Below are 18690 nucleotides of genomic sequence, written 5' to 3'. Positions count from 1 at the left end.
ATGAGGGCACCTGATATCTCCTCCTGCTGCTTCAACACCCTCTGCATGCTTTGGAAGATGTACAAATGGATCCCCACTGAAACCAGAAGGACGGTCACTCAAGCCCTCGTAAGCAGCAAACTGGACTACGGCAATGCCCTCTACGCAGGAACCACGGGCAAGCTCCAGAAAAGACTGCAATGCATACAGAACGCGTCCGCATGCCTCATCCTGGACATCCCCCGCCACATCACAGCCCACCTGAGACCCCTACACGGACTCCCCGTCAACAAGAGAATCATGTTTAAACTCCTCACCTACGCTGTCAGGGCACTGCACAACACTGGACCAGAATACCTCAGACGGCTCTCCTTCTACACCCCGACCCGACAGCTGCGCTCTGCCGGCCTTGCCATCATCCCACACATCCACAGAACGATCGCCGGTGGCAGATCGTTCTCTCACCCTGCCGCCAATACGTGGAATACTCTTCCCGCCCACCTATGTCGGTCACAGGACCTACTTACCTTCAGGAGACATCTCAAGACATAGCTGTTTGAGCAGGAGCAGTAGCATTCCCCACCTCCCCTCAGCACCTTGAGACCCTCACGGGTGAGTAGTGCGCTTTAAAAATACTCTGATTGATTGATTGAGGGCACATATTCGAGGATGCTCCCAAGTGGATGGAGATCATTATTCTTTGGGTGTCCTCTTTGGTGACGGGGGGTCCAGGTGTTCAGTATCTGGTGAGGTGCTAGGTCAGTGGTGATGACAGATGCTGGGGGGATTTGGTTCCTGAGGGCTTTGTAGGTGTCCTGTATTTTTTGGTGAAAGAAGGTGGTGAGGTTGTTGCAGAGGTCTTGGGAGGGAGGGATGGATGGATGGATGAGGTGTCTGTCCGGGAGCTCATGAACTCTTGAACGATGGGGAAGAGCTCTTTGGTGTTGAGTGCTGGTGTTGACGTGTGCTTGAAATGCAGCTTTTTTGGCAGCTCTGATGTTCTGGTGGTGCGTGGCGACTGCATTCTTGTAGGTTGTGTGGTCTTTGGTTGATTTGCTGACCCTCCATTTCTATTCCAGTCGTCTGCAGGAGTGCTCGGATTCCTTTAAGTCTGACAAACCATTTTGGTGTTTTGTTCCGTCGATAACCTGCTGTTTTCCTTAGGGGAGCTATGTTGTCAGCACATTTCGATAGCCAGCGGTGTAGATTGTGTGCAGCTTCATTGACATCCACTGCGTCCAGTGGGTGGGAGGTGTTGAGAGCATTGGTGTGTTGTGCTTCCATGACTTTGCCCCTGCGGCTGTCAGGGTGACGGGGGGCGTAGTGGCGTACAGTGTTCTTTGTGTAGGTAAAGTGGATGCACTTGTAGTCAGTCCAATGATGTTCAGAGGTATGAGAGATGGTGATGTTGTCCCTTGCTGAGAAAACAGGGTTGAGTATGTGTCCCACTCTGTGGTTGGGGACATTGGCAAGTTGTTTGAGGCCCAGAGTTGTGAGGGGTTGGGGTCATCGACTTTATCAAGATGGAAGTTGAGGTCGCCGAGCAGGATGTAGTCTGAGGAGGTGAGTGTTTGCGGGGCGATAAGGTTGGCGATTTCTTCGTCGAACTGGGGTCAGGGAGGCCTGTAGACAAGGGTACCCCGGAGGGAGTTGTTGGGTTGGTCTGAATCTGGAAGTGTAGGTGCTTGTGGGTTGACTGAGACTGCGACTCCGTGGTGGTTGTCAGGCAGAGGTTGTTCTTGTAAACTATTGCAATGCCTCCTCCAGGCCAGTTGGCTCTGTCTTTGTGGACTATTTTGTAGTTGTCCAGGACGGCCGTGCCCATGTCTGGGGCGGTGGTGGGGGTGATCCATGTCTCCGTGAAGAAGGCGACATCTGTGGCTGTTAAGTCGAGGAGGTCCCAGACTTCTACCGCATGCTTGACGACGGAGCATGTGTTGGGGAATATGCACTTGAGGTGACCTTCCGGGCTTGGTGCGGGATCATGAGGTAGTCCTTGGAGGGTGCTGGAGCAGGCGCGACAAGAAAAAGGTCAACAAGTGTTCCTGGAGTCAGCTCGGTGGCAGGCTGAGGATCTTCCTGGGTTGAGAGTGCATAGAGTGCTGGCGTCGAACCAGCGGATGAGACGAAAACCAGGGCTCAATGTACAAGAAAAACACTCTTTTTGGGTCCAGGCAATGTAGTCTCTCCTCTTCTTTGTGAGGGTGAAGTGCAGCAAAGAAGGCCAGCAATGTTAGGGTCTGGCTGATGTAAAAGGGCGTCACCACTTTCAGCAGAAATGAGGCATGTGTTCTCAGCACCTTTTATTATCCAAAAAGATAGTGTAAGGAGGGGGTGCACAGAATGCTTGCTAACCCTCCTGACTGATGTAATGGCTGCTAGAAAGGCGACACTGATGGTCAAGAGATGCAGAGGGCAACTATATATAAGCTCAAAGACTAAGCACATCAAAAATTTCAAAACTAAGCTCAGGTACCATTGGGGCATAATGACGGTTTTTTGGAGGAAACAGATGTTGGAAGCCTTTTAGAAAATGAGTCACAGATGATTTGAACAGGGAGGGTTGATCCAATAACCGCAAGAAAGTCAATATACCCAAAAGATACCCTTTCACTGTGCCTAAAGCAAAGCCTTGCCTGGCTAATGATAAAACAATTAACACCTTAGACAAGGGTGCAGAGAGGGGATAAACGTTGTTGGCACAACACTAAGCCACAAACTTGCCCCATTGGAAGGTGTACACTGTCTTGGTTAACGGGCGGCTGGCTGCCAGAATGACACTGTAGACTTCCGTAGGGAGAACAAAGACTGTCAATTCCTACTGCTCAATTTCCATGCAGGACCTCTTGACACAGGGCCCAATACCCCACCCATCTTGCTGCAGTATCACCATGGCAGTAGTGTTGCCCGTGAACACCTGAACTACCTTTTCCTTGATGGTAGAAAAATAAAGTTTGCAATGCTAGGTCAATCACTCGTCACTAACAGGATGATGTGGCGCGGATACTTCAATGGAAACCAGAGTACTCTGACCTTCACCTCTCCCAGCTTGCTGCCCCAGCCCAGGAGTGACATCCATCACCACAACCAGCTCGGAGTGGGAAAAGGAGAGGGTTCATGGCGGTGGTGTTGTCTGCACCATCTTCCCGTCGTAGGACTCTCGTTATTAGAACGAGTGCTGGATTTGGGGGGGCAGTACCATTGATTGTGGGTCACTGAGTCAATACCACACCCTCTTGGCAGCTGTCAGCCCAACCCTTTTGGCTAGCTCATAGCACCTCACCCAAACCTAGAAAGTAAAGGCGATTTGTGGCAGCATGACCATGACACCTGCGGTCCTCTCAAGGAAGCCACTGTTGACAAAGCTCACCCATTTCTCTCATTAGCAAGTCTCATACACACAAAGTAGGCCAAAGAAAGATGCGAGTAGTTTTCAATACATTTAGTGAAAAGGCTGCAATCTAGGATAAAATATGTGAACTGCAATTATTGGGGCAATGAGACATAACAAGATTAGGATTGTTGAGATCAGTAAAAATAAAATAACCCAAGAATATTGGCGTAACAATTATAGAAATCCTATCTAACCTCTAAATTCTAGCAAGAGCAGATCGGTGACAGCCTAAATCTGTCTGTGCTTAGTCCATGGAAGGAGAACTGTAAGGAAATGCCTCCTTGGCATGGTTGCCCCCTGACTTTTTGCCTTTGCTGATGCCAAGTTATGATTTGAAAGTGTGCTGAGGCCTGCTAACCAGGCCCCAGCACCAGTGTTTTTTCCCTAAAAACTGTACGTTTGTTTCCACAATTGGCACACCCTGGCATCCAGGTAAGTCCCTTGTAACTGGTACCCCTGGTACCAAGGGCCCTGATGCCAGGGAAAGTCTCTAAGGGCTGCAGCATGTCTTATGCCACCCTGGGGACCCCTCACTCAGCACATGCACACTGCCTGCCAGATTGTGTGTGCTGGTGGGGAGAAAATGACTAAGTCGACATGGCACTCCCCTCAGGGTGCCATGCCAACCTCACACTGCCTATGGCATAGATAAGTCACCCCTCTAGCAGGCCTTACAGCCCTAAGGGTGGGTGCACTATACCATAGGTGAGGGCATAGGTGCATGAGCACTATGCCCCTACAGTGTCTAAGCAAAACCTTAGACATTGTAAGTGCAGGGTAGCCATAAGAGTATATGGTCTGGGAGTCTGTCAAACACGAACTCCACAGCACCATAATGGCTACACTGAAAACTGGGAAGTTTGGTATCAAACTTCTCAGCACAATAAATGCACACTGATGCCAGTGTACATTTTATTGTGAAATACACCCCAGAGAGCATCTTAGAGATGCCCCCTGAAAACATACCCGACTTCCAAAGTGGGCTGACTAGTTTTGCCAGCCTGCCACACACCAGACATGTTGCTGGCCACATGGGGAGAGTGCCTTTGTCACTCTGTGGCTAGTAACAAAGCCTGTACTGGGTGGAGGTGCTTCTCACCTCCCCCTGCAGGAACTGTAACACCTGGCGGTGCGCCTCAGAGGCTCACCCCCCTTTGTTACAGCGCCCCAGGGCATTCCAGCTAGTGGAGATGCCCGCCACCTCCGGCCACGGCCCCACTTTTGGCAGCAAGGCCGGAGGAGATAATGAGAAAAACAAGGAGGAGTCACTGGCTAGTCAGGACTACCCCTAAGGTGTCCTGAGCTGAGGTGACTGACTTTTAGAAATCCTCCATCTTGCAGATGGAGGATTCCCCCAATAGGATTAGGGATGTGCCCCCCTCCCCTCAGGGAGGAGGCACAAAGAGGGTGTAGCCACCCTCAGGGCTAGTAGCCATTGGCTACTAACCCCCCCAGACCTAAACACACCACTAAATTGAGTATTTAGGGGGCCCAGGACCAAGCAAGATAGATTCCTGCAACCTGAAGACGAAGAAGGACTGCTGACCTGAAGCCCTACAGAGAAGACGGAGACACCAACTGCTTTGGCCCCAGCCCTACCGGCCTGTCGCCCCACTTCGAGAAAAACTGCAACAGCGACGCGTACCCCAGGGCCCAACGACCTCTGAAGCCTCAGAGGACTATCCTGCATCTAAAAGGACCAAGAACTCCAGAGGACAGCGGCCCTGTTAAAAAACAAAATGCGACTTTGCAACAAAGAAGCAACTCTTAAAGACGCACGTTTCCCGCTGGAAGCGTGAGACTTTCCACTCTGCACCCGACGCCCCCGGCTCGACCTGCGGAAAACCAACACTTCAGGGAGGACTCCCCGGCGACTACGAGTCCGTGAGTAGCCAGAATTGACCCCCCTGAGCTCCCACAGCGACGCTTGCAGAGGGAATCCAGAGGCTCCCCCTGACCGCGACTGGCTGCTTCAAAGAACCCGACGCCTGGGAAACACACTGCACCCGCAGCCCCCAGGACGTGAAAGATCCGACCTCCAGTGCAGGAGCGACCCCCCCCCCCCCCATGTGGCCCTCTCCCTAGCCCAGGTGGTGGCTACCCAGAGGAGCCCCACACCCCCCTTGCCTGCATCGCTGAAGAGACACCCGGGTCTCCCATTGAAACCTATTGCAAACCCGACACCTGTTTGCACTATGCACCCGGCTGCCCCTGTGCCACTGAGGGTGTACTTTCTGTGCTGACTTGTGTCCCCGCTGGTGCCCTACAAAACCTCCCTGGTCTGCCCTCCGAATTCGCGGGTACTTACCTGCTGGCAGACTAGAACCAGGGCACCCCTATCTCCATTGGAGCCTATGCGTTTTGGGCACCACTTTGACCTCTGCACCTGACCAGCCCTGAGCTGCTGGTGTGGTAACTTTGGGGTTGGCCTGAACCCCCAACGGTGGGCTACCTTGAACCCAACTTTGAACCCTGTAGGTGGTTTACTTACCTGCAAAACTAACAACTACTTACCTCCCCCAGGAACTGTTGAAATTTGCACTGTCTAGTTTTAAAATAGCTTATTGCCATTTTTGCCAAACCTGTACATGCTATTTTGCTGATTCAAAGTTCCTATGATACCTAAGTGAAGTACCTTTCATTTGAAGTATTGATTGTAAATCTTGAACCTGTGGTTCTTAAAATAAACTAAAAAAATATATTTTTCTATACAAAAACCTATTGGCCTGGAATTGTCTTCGAGTGTGTGTTCCTCATTTATTGCCTGTGTGTGTACAACAAATGCTTAACACTACCCTCTGATAAGCCTACTTCTCGACCACAAAATAGAGCATTAGAATTATCTCTTTTTGCCACTATCTTACCTCTAAGGGGAACCCTTGGACTGTGCATGCTATTTCTTACTTTGAAATAGTACACACAGAGCCAACTTCCTACAAGCGCACACACACCCATTACCTGAAAAAAGGGGTCTGCCCCTTGTCTCCTTGGTTGATTGCAGAGACAAGGCTAAGGTCAGCAGTGAAACGGCATACAGCGTGTATGGGTATCCTGGCCAGAATAACCTCCCTTCTTTCCCTGGCTTGTATGATGTTTTTGTAAGAAGCATGTTTATGTCCTGAGAAATAGGCCTGACATGAGCATGCGCCTAAGTGTTGGACTGTTTATGCACTTTTGTAGTGATAATGCTAGATAGATTATCATGTACTGTTCTTGTTAATCGCGGGCCCCTGATATAGCGCCATTATGGAATTGGTGTCCAGAGATTTTCATTTTTGATTTGTGTTTTTGGACCATTGGAAAACTAATTTAGCTTGGGTAGACATTGCTGATGTGGGGCGATTTTGGCTGAACAGGCCACTGGACACGTGGCACAACACAAAGATCAGCTTCCTCCAATTTGCCATTAAGTTCTTGAACAATACAGCCCACACCTTTTGAATCTCTCTCTCTCCAGGCACCAACTCCTCATTGACAATCATTCCACTTGCAATAATTGGAAATTCAGAGTTCACTGAAGCATCAGCAATGTTTTGGATAGTTAACATTTCCAAGTTCATCTTGGTCAATAATGTTGATGACCAGAATTTATCAAGTTGCACAGGTATAGGTGTTGATTTTTTGAAACAGGTCAGGTCAACTGTTCCACCTGTAGACATTTGGCTGATTTGTCCATATTCTTTGACAAATAGATAAATATAACTGTCAAAGACAATGTGCAGTTCTTGAAAGGTGCACACAAACTTTGATATCTGTAGAACAGTCTGAACAACCTCTCTGAAGTTTTGCATGGATGAAATCTTCAACATTCGCAATTGTGATATATAGTCCACAACAACAGGAGTTTTCATTGAGGACACCTTTCCAAACTGAAATTCTACAGGTGAAAAGTTTTTTTTAGCTCCTGTACAAGTGTGTGCTTCACTGGTTTGGTCGTAGCATCTCCATCAAATAATGTGTTTGTTGGAAGAAGAGCATTCAACAGAATGTTCTTGATTAATTCACCCCTTTCTTTTGCTACATCCATCTCTCTATGTGCTTGTGAAAGTTTTTTTTTTTTTTTTTAGTAACCTGTTTTGTAGTGGCTGGTTAGACTAAACTCTTACTATGGTAATTAAAGTGTAGAAGTTTAGCTTTAGTGATCATATCAAACTGCTTTTTATCTTTCAATACAAATATTTCCTGCCTGCGTATAGTTTTGATCCATGTTCCAGGACATCTAGTAGATGTCTTTTTATATTGTTATCCAAATATTGTTGGATCATGAAGTTGTGTAGGCGCACAGCCTCAGCCATTTCAAACTGGTTTCCTTGCTGCTGCATGAAATGAAGAAGGCTGTCAGGCATCTTGGGGACTACAAGTCGACTCTGACTCCGGACAGCTGTGGAACCTTGCTGGCACCATTGGTTTGCTTCAACTCGGGTTATGGACGCCGGGTGCAGAGGTCACTTCGGGTGTCGGGTCTTTGCTGTTCTGGAGGCTGCAGAGTCCTTTCTTGATACTTTGTTGCAGAGTAGATTTGCTTTTCACTGGAGCCTTATGGAAGGCAGGCAAGTCCTCTTGGGTTTATTAGGGGCTCAGCTGCAAGACGAGTCGTCTTTTTGGGCATAGACTGTTGAGGTCAGCTGGCAGGCCGGTGGGGCTGGTACCAAGTCAGCTGCTGCTTCTTTTTCTCTTCTGCAGGTACAACGTGTCTGTGTCCTTTTCTTCTTAGGTCATCAGGATCTGAGTTCTAGGGTTTAGGGGAGCCACCTAAACATTCATTCAATTTGAGGGTGTTACAGGAAGTGCCAGGCGGTAGCCAATGGACTGACCACCTTTAGAGTGACTACACCCTTTTTATGACCGCTTCCGCTGGGGAGTGGGAAAAAGCCTAGCCATAGTGCCCTAATTCCTTCCAAACAAGACTTAGGATTTTAAAAGTAGTGTCCACTTTCATCCACCTTAGGGGTGGGACTGGCAAGAAGTGGACACACTGTCTAAAATGACTAATTTTCCCACCTGTTGTGCAGCCAAAAATGGGGTCAGGACAAGTGGGGGAGTTTGGGTCAGTCATGGGAAATTTGCAGTGACCAGTGTCCGGCACATGTATTTTAAAAGGCTTCCCCATTCACTTACTATGTCTAAGAATCAACTGAGACATAGCGGCATCTGATCGTGCAGATATTCCCTCCCATGTAATATAATGCACCCTGCCTTAGGGCTGCAAGGACTGATAGAGTAATTACTTACATATATTATATGCCGTATTTAGGAGACATGGCACAAAGGCTGTGTGCCGTGTCATGTTTACACTTTTGTCTGCATCAAGACATGCAGCCCGCAACGGCAGCCTGTCATGTGCTTGGTGGGGGGCCTTTATGGTGGCACAATTCAGGCTGAAGCCCTTAGGGACATTCCTTAGTAACCCAGGCCCTAGGCACCAGGAGTACCATTTACTAGGGACTTACAGTGGGTGTTAAAGAGAGTGCCAATTGTACAACAGCTGCTCAATTTTGGGAAAAGGACAATGGCACTGGGGACCTGTTTAGCAGCAACCCAGTACACTTCAAAGTTGCATCTAAAAAGCAGCTTCATATAAGGAAGAAAAATAGTATCAAGCTACTTAAAAGGGCAATCAGTGTCACAGAATGAACTTTGCGAGCAAGTAAGTTGCGAAGATGAGCCTAATACACCAATGTGTCTTTCTTGGAGTCAGAGTTCAGGTGACCAATTTGGCAAAGTAGTGGACTGAGCTCCAAGTAGAAGCCTTACATAAGTCAACAATGGGAACAGTGTCATGAGAGCAGCAATAGCCATCTTCTCAATTTTGATACTGGTCACAAACTTTCCAGAAAATGACTTGTTAGCAATGAAGGTAACAAAGTGAATGCAATAAACTATCCACCTCACTAATGCCTGGATGCAACAAAGAGCTGCTTAACCTTACAAATCTCTTTAGTCTTATCCAAATAACAAAACAAAGCTCTATTAACAAAGCGTAAGCAACAAGCTCTCTGCAGGTTTGATAGCATTCTGAGAAAAAAAAAAAGTTGTTCGGGAAATAGTCCCATTAGAGTGAAATCATAAAAAGCCTATAGGAAGGAAAAGAAGGAAGAATTCGGAAGGATACCTTGCTATGATGCAAAACCTTATACTGGTTACCAGAACACAGTGCTTATAAGTTCATTTACCTTACTGGCTGATGTTCTAGCAACAAAAAAAGACATTCCAAGAGAGTTGCTGTAGATCAGCCTTATCTATTGGTTTCAAGGGGGAAGGTGGAGGGCACCACTTTCAAGTATCCATTTTCCAGGGAGGACAAAGGACTTCTAACTATATGAAAAATGTTCAAAACACCTATCATAGGAATACTGAAGGAAGATTCCTGGGAAGGAGAATTACGATAAGCAGCTATAGCAACCAAATGTACTCCAATAGAGAATTGTGCACCATTTTTTGTCAGGTAAAGATAAGATACCATCTCCTCCTCATATGTTCTCCCCCCGCCTCATTGATACACCATATTCTGAAACTATTCTACTTCAGAAACCCCAGCTTTGTTCCTCTCTGCTTGTACAGTGAACATATCTGTCTATTCAAGAGGGCTGGCTTTGACCACATTAAAAATGGACTTCGAAGCGAGGTAAACTGGCCCGCCGCAACCCTATAACTTTAATATGTTGATGTGCTAACTCTTTGTCAGCAAAGGCCACAGTACCAAATTTTAAGGATTGTACATGTATGCAGTCCAGCCCTCCATGGAGGTGTTTCTGACAGACATAATGGCTGTCAGAAACACAGTTTTTAAAATCAAATACCTCAAGGGACAAGAATGAAGAGGCTCAAAGGGAGAGCCCATCAAAAAAGTCAACACCAGATTCAAGTCCCACTGTGGCATGATAAAAGGAGTAGGAGGAAACCTATCAGGAAGCCCCTTCAAAAATCTTAATACCAAAGGAGATTTGAACAGAGAGGGTTGATCAGGAAGACATAAGAAGCCGGAAAGGGCAGAAAGATAGCCTTTAATAGTGGCCACAGCACAACCACGCTGTGCCAACGACAAAGCAAATAATATATCTGATAGATGGGGACCTAGGGGATTAATTTGCTGCTCTCCACACCAATTAACGAATTTAGCCCACCTACTAGCATAGACCGACTTGGTGGAGTGTCGCCTGGCCGATAAAAGAACGTCCACCACCTCTGGCGGGAGAGAAAAAGCACTCAGGTTGCCCCATTCAAACTCCAGGCATGAAGGTGCAGGCTCTGGAGGTGGGGGTGTAGAACTTGCCCCTGCGACTGCGAGAGGAGGTCTGCCCTGAGAGGGAGACTGAGCGGAGGGCACAGTGAGAGTTGGAGTATGTCTGCATACCACACCCTTTGTGGCCAATCTGGAGCTATTAGAATGACTTGGGCCCGGTCTTGGCGAATCTTCCTCAAAACACGAGGAATCAAGGGTATGGGGGGAAACGCGTAAAGCAACTGGTCGCATCAGGACATCTGAAACGCGTCCCCCAACGCTCCTTGCATCGGATACTGAAGGCTGCAGAACGACGGACAGTGTGTGTTCTCCCGAGTGGCAAACAGGTCTATTCGGGGAAAACCCCACATCCGAAAGATGTAAAGAACCAGATCCGGATGTGGACGCCACTCGTGGTAGTCTGAGAAGAAACGACAGACTGTCCGCCCGCACGTTTTGAACCCAGGCCAGATGGTTTGCTATTAGGCAAAGCCGATGGTCCCAAGCCCAGGACCAGAGTCGCAGAGCCTCTCTGCAAAGAAGGTACAACCCTACACCTCCCTGCTTGTTGATATACCACATTGCAGTTGTGTTGTCCGTTAGAACCTGAACCGACTGACCGCGAAGGGAAGGGAGGAAGGCCTTGAGGGCAAAACGAATCGCCCGCAGTTCTAGCAGATTGTAATGAAACATCTGCTCTACTGGAGACCAGCGACCCTTGATCTCCAGATCCCTCAGATGAGCTCCCCACCCCAAAGTGGAGGCATCCGTTATCACCGTGGTCACCTGAGGAGGCAGCGACAACGGCTTTCCTTGAGAGAGGATGCCGTCTGAAGCCCACCCTCAGAGATCTGCTGCAGTGTCTCCGGAGATCCTTATCGACTCCCCTAGATCCCCTCTGTGCTGAAACCACTGCCTGCGGAGGCACCGCTGAAGAGCCCTCATGTGCTAGCATGCATGAGTGACCAACAGAATGCAAGAAGCGAACAGGCCTAGCAGACAAAGGGCCTTGATGACTGGAGCAACCGCTCCTTGAAACATCGGAATCAACGCCTGAATGTCCTGGATCCGCTGTGGCGGAGGAAAGGCCCGATTCAATGTAGTGTCCAGTACTGCCCCTATGAACAGGAGGCTTTGATCAACCAATCGTCCAGGTAAGGGAATACTGCTATCCCTTTCCTCCTGAGGTCTGCTGCAACAACCACCATCACCTTCGTGAAGACCCGAGGTGCGGAAGTAAGACCAAAAGGAAGGACCGCAAACTGGTAGTGCTGCGATCCTACCACAAACCGGAGATACTTCCTGTGCGACTTGAGAATGGGAATGTGGAAATAAGCATCCTGCAAGTCGACCGACACCATCCAATCCTCCTTGTTCAATGCCATAAGCACCTGTGCTAGAGTCAGCATTTAGAATTTCTCCTGTTTGAGGAACCAATTCAAAATCAAAATCCTCAGGTCCAAGATAGGTCTCAGACGACCATCCTTTTTGGGAATCAGAAAGTACCTGGAATAACATCCCTGACCCCTCGCCAGCTCTGGAACCAACTCCACTGCGCCCTTCAACAATAGGGACAGAACCTCATGTTCTAGCAACAGGAGATGATCTTCTGAACAAAAGGAAGTACGGGGAGGGAATCTGCCGAAAGGGAAGAGCATAGCCTTTTCTCACCACACTGATTACCCAGGAATCTGAAGTTATGGACTCTCACATGGGAAGAAAAAGAGAAAGCCTCCCCCCCCTACCGTAGAGACATGGGAGACGATGGCGAGAGGACTAGGGCTGCTTTCCTTGTGGCAACCCTCCTGAGGAAGAGGAAGGGTGCTGCTGCTGGGTGGCCCCTCTAGTGCAGACCCTACCCCGCCCCCTAAATGATCGATAAGGGAGGCTCGAAGACTTCTGTCCTGGCTGCTGTGATCTCCCACGAAAGAAAGCTTCTCTTCCAAAAACTCACAGCCGCCTAAATGATTGAACTGGGGTTGAAGCAGCCTGCAGACCCAACGACCTAGCAGTGGCCCTACATTCCTTAAAGCGCTCTAGCGCAGAGTCTGCTTTAGATCCAAACAGTTTCGCCCCATCAAAAGGCAAATCCAACAACGTGGCCTGAACGTCCGAAGAAAATCCAGAAGTGCGCAACCACGCATGGCGCCTGGTGGCAACAGAGGTTCCCCAAGGCTCTAGCAACAGAGTCCGTGGTATCCAGCCCTGACTGAAGGACTTGCGTAGCCGCTGCCTGGGCATACAAGAGTAGGCCATGCAAGTTCTGGGGCATGTCTGGTAGAACTGTCTTGCCGGATCCATTATAGCATGTATGTACCTGCCAAGAATGCAGGTAGCATTGGCAGTATTTAACCCGATGCTACACGACGAAAACGCTTTCTTGGCTGACTGTTCCATGCGCTTGGATTCTCGGTCAGGTGGAACTCCCGGAAATGAACCAGGGGCAGACCGCGAAGAACAGGATGCCTGCACAACCAGACTCTCTGGAGATGGATGTTTAGACAAAAACTCAGGGTCCCCAGGTGCAGACCTATAACAACCGGCCACTGACCTACTCACAGCCGAAGAGGTGACAGGCTTCTTACACACCTCTTCTATTGGTTCCATAAGAGCCTCATTAAATGGCAAAACAGGATCCGCCATGGCTATAGCAGGGTGTAGAACTTCCATCAACAGGTTGGTTTTAACCTGAGCTGTAGGTAAGGGAAGTTCCAAGAAAGTCGCAGCCTTCCTAATGACTGAGTGAAAGGTGGCTGCCTCCTCCGTATACTCTCCTAGGGGCGGCCAGATCTCATTCTGGGGAAGTATCAAGCCCGCTAGCTGTAACCAATCCTGGGAACTCACTCTGGGGATCAGCAATCTCCCCCCTCCTCAAGGAATTGTTGTTGGTATTCCCTTTCCTCCAGCAACCTGAGGGCCTTCCGCCTGGATCTTAACTTGGCCTCCAGCCCCGGCATGGAGCGCAATGACGTCGGTGAATGGCGCTGAGAAGGCGTCATGACAGGATCTCCGGATCCTCCAGACGCCGCAGGTGGATCCACCGGAGCCATGAACAAACGCCCTGCATCCGACGACGCCATCTGGCCTCGAGGCTCCATCTCATCCGACAACGGCGTTGAAGGTCTCTCCCTCGACGTCTGCGCCACCGGCATAGGCGCCTGGTCAGAGTCTCCTGCCGGACAGAACGGCAGAAACCGCGTCAACCTGTACGGAGCCGGGACACCGAGATTGAATGCCAGGGGACCGGTGGGGCCAGCCGGCACACCACCTCCCGGAGCCATATTTTGGAATATGGTAAACATGGCATTCAGAAATACCGCCGGATCCGTCCCCGGAAACGTAGGATAGCCCTGAGGAGCCAGGGCCGGCGCCAGGGTGGACTCTAGCGCACCTGGATGCACCGGAGAAGCCTGATAACTTTGAGGCTCCACAACCTCGAAGACTGACGGCACCGGGGACGTCTGCGGAGTCACTGGCTGTGGGGACACCGTCGAACTCACTTCCCAAGACTTACGGCTTCAAGTCGACGGAGACCTCGACTCCGACCGACGCCTAGAGTCATGATGACGCTGTTTCTTATGAGTTGACTTCCCTGAAGACGAACCATGGTGCTGCTTCCTCTCCTTCTTCAACTTGGCTAAGAATAGCTTAGCCTCACACTCCTTCAAGACCTTCGGATTCATCTTTTGACATGACTCACATTCCTGCTCAGGCACCAAAGGCAGTTGTTGTGAGGATCAGTCACCGACATCCGACCTCTGCACTCTGCAGGGCTTAAAACCTGATTTCTTTGGAGCCGACATTGAGGAAAAACACAAAGTATCCCTTCCGAAGAGCGAACGATACAGGTAGCTAGAAAAGTAACCGTTATCGAAGGCACGGAAAAAAGGGAACTGACGTCAGCACGCCGGCGAGGGCCTCTTATTGCCACGATGACGTCAGGTGGAGCCGCGTGGAGTCGGGCAATAGTGACGTCCTCGCCGACGTGCAGAGCTAGAGAGAAGTTTCCGTTGAATGCTACGCATGGGGAGAATTCATTGGGTGAGGAATCCACAGGTAGTTGTATCCATCAGAAATTCCAAGTATAGAGAAGGACAAGATAATGGATTCCCAGAAGAGAGGAGACTTGAAACACTGAAGATGGCTGAACGAGAGAGAGTTGTATACAATTTCGATGAATGGAACATCCGTCAAGTGAGGAAGACAATGAAAAGCCGAACTCCCAAATGGTTCAGAATACATATCATGTACAATCTACTTTAGATCCAGCGGAAATTTTAATCAAAATATGTCACATGACCCACAATATGACTGCCTTCATACTTCTAATTAAAAATAACATGAAGACAACATTGTCCTCTGTGAAAACAGCATGGCTTTGTAGCGTCTGCTAAGCAACAAATGTGCTCTCTGATTTTTATAGAAGAACACTGGCAAACTACTCAAACTAGATCCCAGATATTCACCATTTAACATATCAACTTCCAGTAAATGTAGTTGTTCATGTCGGACGTTGGTTTGATTAAGCTACCCAAGCAAATAACATGATAATATGGATTTAACCGACTTTCGTTTAGGTCCACCTCATCCAATCTGCTCTAGATATATGCTTTGCTATAAAAGAAATCAGCTGTAAGATGTTACAAAACTTGATAGGGAGTCACTGCAAGACACCTTCTCCCTCACAATGTTAAAACATAGCTTAGATATAGATTCTATTGTTACTGTTCCATCATCAGTGGTCTAAATTATTAAAAGCAGCTTTTCATTCTTTCGACAAGAAAAGGATCAAATGTGTGCACTCTCCAAGCTTTATAAAAGCCTACACACTCTTAAATCTCATATGATAGCCTCTGCACTTCGATAAGGCAGCTGTTTGCCTAGTATTACACTACTTAACGACAAAAAATGAAGAAGGAAAGCATGAAACTTTAATTTACTTTAAATCCAACAAATAAAAGACAAATCCTCTTATCCAGCTGATTCCAACATAACGTAGTTAAACCACGGGACATATCCATGGCACATTATGACCTTTTAATATTATGGCATTTACAACAATTTCGTGCTCATTCACAACAACTATCTCCTACATTGATGGAACCATGTGTACTGCTTGATTACTCTACATGCTCTTTTAGACCATGTTAGGCATGGCAAGACTGCCAGTTAGTGTAGGAAACCGCTTCTCACATTCCATAAATCCATGTACTTGTTGAGAAGAGAAGCTATATTTAAAAAACAAATACCTCATTTTGGGGGTTGTGTCTTGAATAGGTTTAGCTACTTAATGTTCAAAAGGCTGAAATGTTGTGATGTAACTTTAGTCCTCTCCCATTAGGGCTTATGACATTCCCTTTTGGACAAACATAACTGTGACCTCATGGCGCGTTCATAAAGCGAACAAATTAAAATCTTGTCGAACACATAAATGAAGGTCTTTACCTGCGGCAGCTGAACATTTCCCAGTAGTATTTTTAACGCCTCAAACACAACAGCTGTGGCTGCCGCCGGGAGGAATACAAGCACTAAGTTGCTTACAATATATACGACTATTTGGCGTGATCCCAAACTTTCAAGGATCTCAACTTCAAATGTATTCATGGGAGTGGCTCCTATCTTAAAGAGTGCAAGAGTCATCCTTCTTGCCGTTCACTTTCAAAGATGATTTTGAAGCATCCATATGAGCGGCAGTGCAGCTACAGAGTACTTCTACCTAGGGTATATTTGCCTTGAAGTGTGCACAAACACTACACCGTAAACTCTAAGGAACATGTCACACCAGTGGCAAGAAGCAAGATCCATGCTTCTATGCTATTAACGCCCTCCCACAATTTTGAGTGGGGGAACTTGGCAGGTGTGCTGCTTAACAGTCTAAAAGAAGCACTTCCATTACGAAAGCAATTCTTTTATTAGCAATACAAGAGACAAAAAGTGTTTTAACCATCTATTTAACAATATTAGTTGGTTAGGGAAGCTAAATATCCTGCAAATAAATTCAGCATTGTGAATTAAGAGAATAATTCAATGTTAGACCTGTCTGTGATAAACCATGGGCAAACATTCAATAAGAAGGCTTACCAATGTAATATAGATATATGTATATATTCACTAATGATGTTTGCTATTAATTCAAGAGTATAATATATTGTCACTTTTTTTTTACTTTGCATGTATTACTTCACCATTTTGCCAAAGGCCTCAAATTGTTTATTGATATTATCAACTGCTTTTATTTCACTATGAATTATGTATACACAAATGTACTGGCTTTTGCATATTATGACACTGTGCGTTCCGTCCAGATATGACTATATAGCAGAGTGAGGACATAGGTGCCAGATTTGTTGTAAGCATGGCCACGAGTAAGATTGCAAGAATTACCATTAAAATCTTCTTTGCTCCTAAATGGCGAGAATTGTCTTGAAAACAGTACAGTGCACGCATCTTAAACTTTGAGACAAAAACGGATCACAGGTATATATGCAGGAAGCTTGGTTCTCTTTTAAGGACACTGGTGGATAACAAACTGGGCCCTTACAGTGCCTGGCTTTGCATGCAAGGTGCAGCCTGCCTTTACCAGAAGTGTAAGCAATAATGTACAGCACCTCTCCCAGTGGCACACTTTTAGGTGCTAATTTCACTTAGCTGAGACTGTGATAATTCAGTTCCTCTTCCTACTAACACAGTGATCTTTTTAACTTTATTTACTTTGTTTATTATTTACTTTGTTTATTCTTTTTGCTCACTGTAACTGGTATTTTCTACCATAATTTTGCTTATGTTCTTTACCAGGGTGAAGAGAAGCCAGAAAAATATACATGTCTCTGGCAGGTTTTCAGTGTCCCCCAACATGGATCCTATCCATGACCATTTGAGAGAGGTTTATGCAACAGCAGTCAATTTTACCCGTACTACCAATGGGAATCTATTGGATGTGACCAAGATTAGCTTGGCAATATGACAATCTAAATCATGGTCCACATAACACTGACCCAGGAATATGCAAGCAAATGTAGACAATCCAAGCAAAGGTTGCAACGCAGTAAGAAGGAATGCTTTTGCACAGGACTACAAGGTGCCTGATAAAGACCTTTGTCAATTATGTGAATAAAAACTATATGTGCACAGAGACTGACAGCAGCAGACAGGAATACCCATCATATTACCTAAATGACTCCATTAAATCAGAACTTGCACCAGTGTCGTTTGACAATGAATACCACCCTTCAACAACTGAACTACTCCAACGGTTGGTTCGATCAAGTTCTTGCTGTACCCAATCTGGAACTGGAACAGCTCCTGAAAGGAAAAGGAAAATCCTTAAATCACCAATGCGAGGAGGCACTGAAGGCATTTTAAAAAGAGAAACTACACAAGCAGCATGGCTGCTAACATTACGGAAGAATGGTCAGTACAAACACTAACCTGACTTTGGTTCATCATCCTCGTCGCCACTGTAAACATGGTTTAATACACTGTTCACAATATCGGGAAGATCAGAGTTAACATCATCTGAGCAATCTGTCAGTGACCCACAAGTCAGCATTTTCTCGAATTCAACTATGTTTGCGGTGCTGAGGACAGTCAGAAGTGCAACACCATCAGAAAGTGGCGAGAGTATGCCAGTGCTGGGCACTAAATCTTCACAGGTTGAGACATCAGTAATCTAGGACACAAGAATATGCTTTCAAAATAGATACAAGTGAACGCTAAAACAGGAAAATTATTGCACACAAATCATATGGAAAGCACATGTTTTCTTCCAATTCCTTGCTTGATGAAGTTTGTATGTACGTTTACGTTCATTATTTATATAGCACAAATAGTACCACAAAGCCCTCCTTTAAGGCAAATATTACGTTTGCCCCTAAGAGTGAAAATGATGGCGATTTATTAATGACAACATACACCTCCGGAATATTCTTTCCTGCAAATAACCAGGCAAATTTGATGTCCTGATTCACCACAGGATCCTCACTAAAATAGTACCATAATGTATTTCACAAAACATTTGCAAAATTACACATGGGGATGCTTCACAGATTACAGTATTTGGCTTGTACGAGTATAAGGCCAATGATGCATTTCCCAA

General features: G+C 47.0%; 1 protein-coding gene across 2 annotated transcripts in view; it reads right to left on the bottom strand.

The window, feature by feature from the left end:
* The window catches only part of TICRR (TOPBP1 interacting checkpoint and replication regulator), a 472392-nt gene that overhangs the window by 402476 nt on the left and 51226 nt on the right, over positions 1-18690 (bottom strand). For both annotated transcript variants that reach the window (XM_069222701.1, XM_069222703.1), the window contains exons 4-5: positions 18024-18264; positions 17765-17897 (exon numbers count right to left, since the gene is read on the bottom strand). In XM_069222701.1, the coding sequence (XP_069078802.1) occupies positions 17765-17897; positions 18024-18264 (374 nt within the window). The remainder of the gene's footprint in view (positions 1-17764; positions 17898-18023; positions 18265-18690) is intronic.

The sequence above is a fragment of the Pleurodeles waltl genome, chromosome 3_1 (genome assembly GCF_031143425.1).
Source record: "Pleurodeles waltl isolate 20211129_DDA chromosome 3_1, aPleWal1.hap1.20221129, whole genome shotgun sequence".
Taxonomy (NCBI): Eukaryota; Metazoa; Chordata; class Amphibia; order Caudata; family Salamandridae; genus Pleurodeles; species Pleurodeles waltl.
This window is presented reverse-complemented; position numbering and strand designations above follow the sequence as displayed.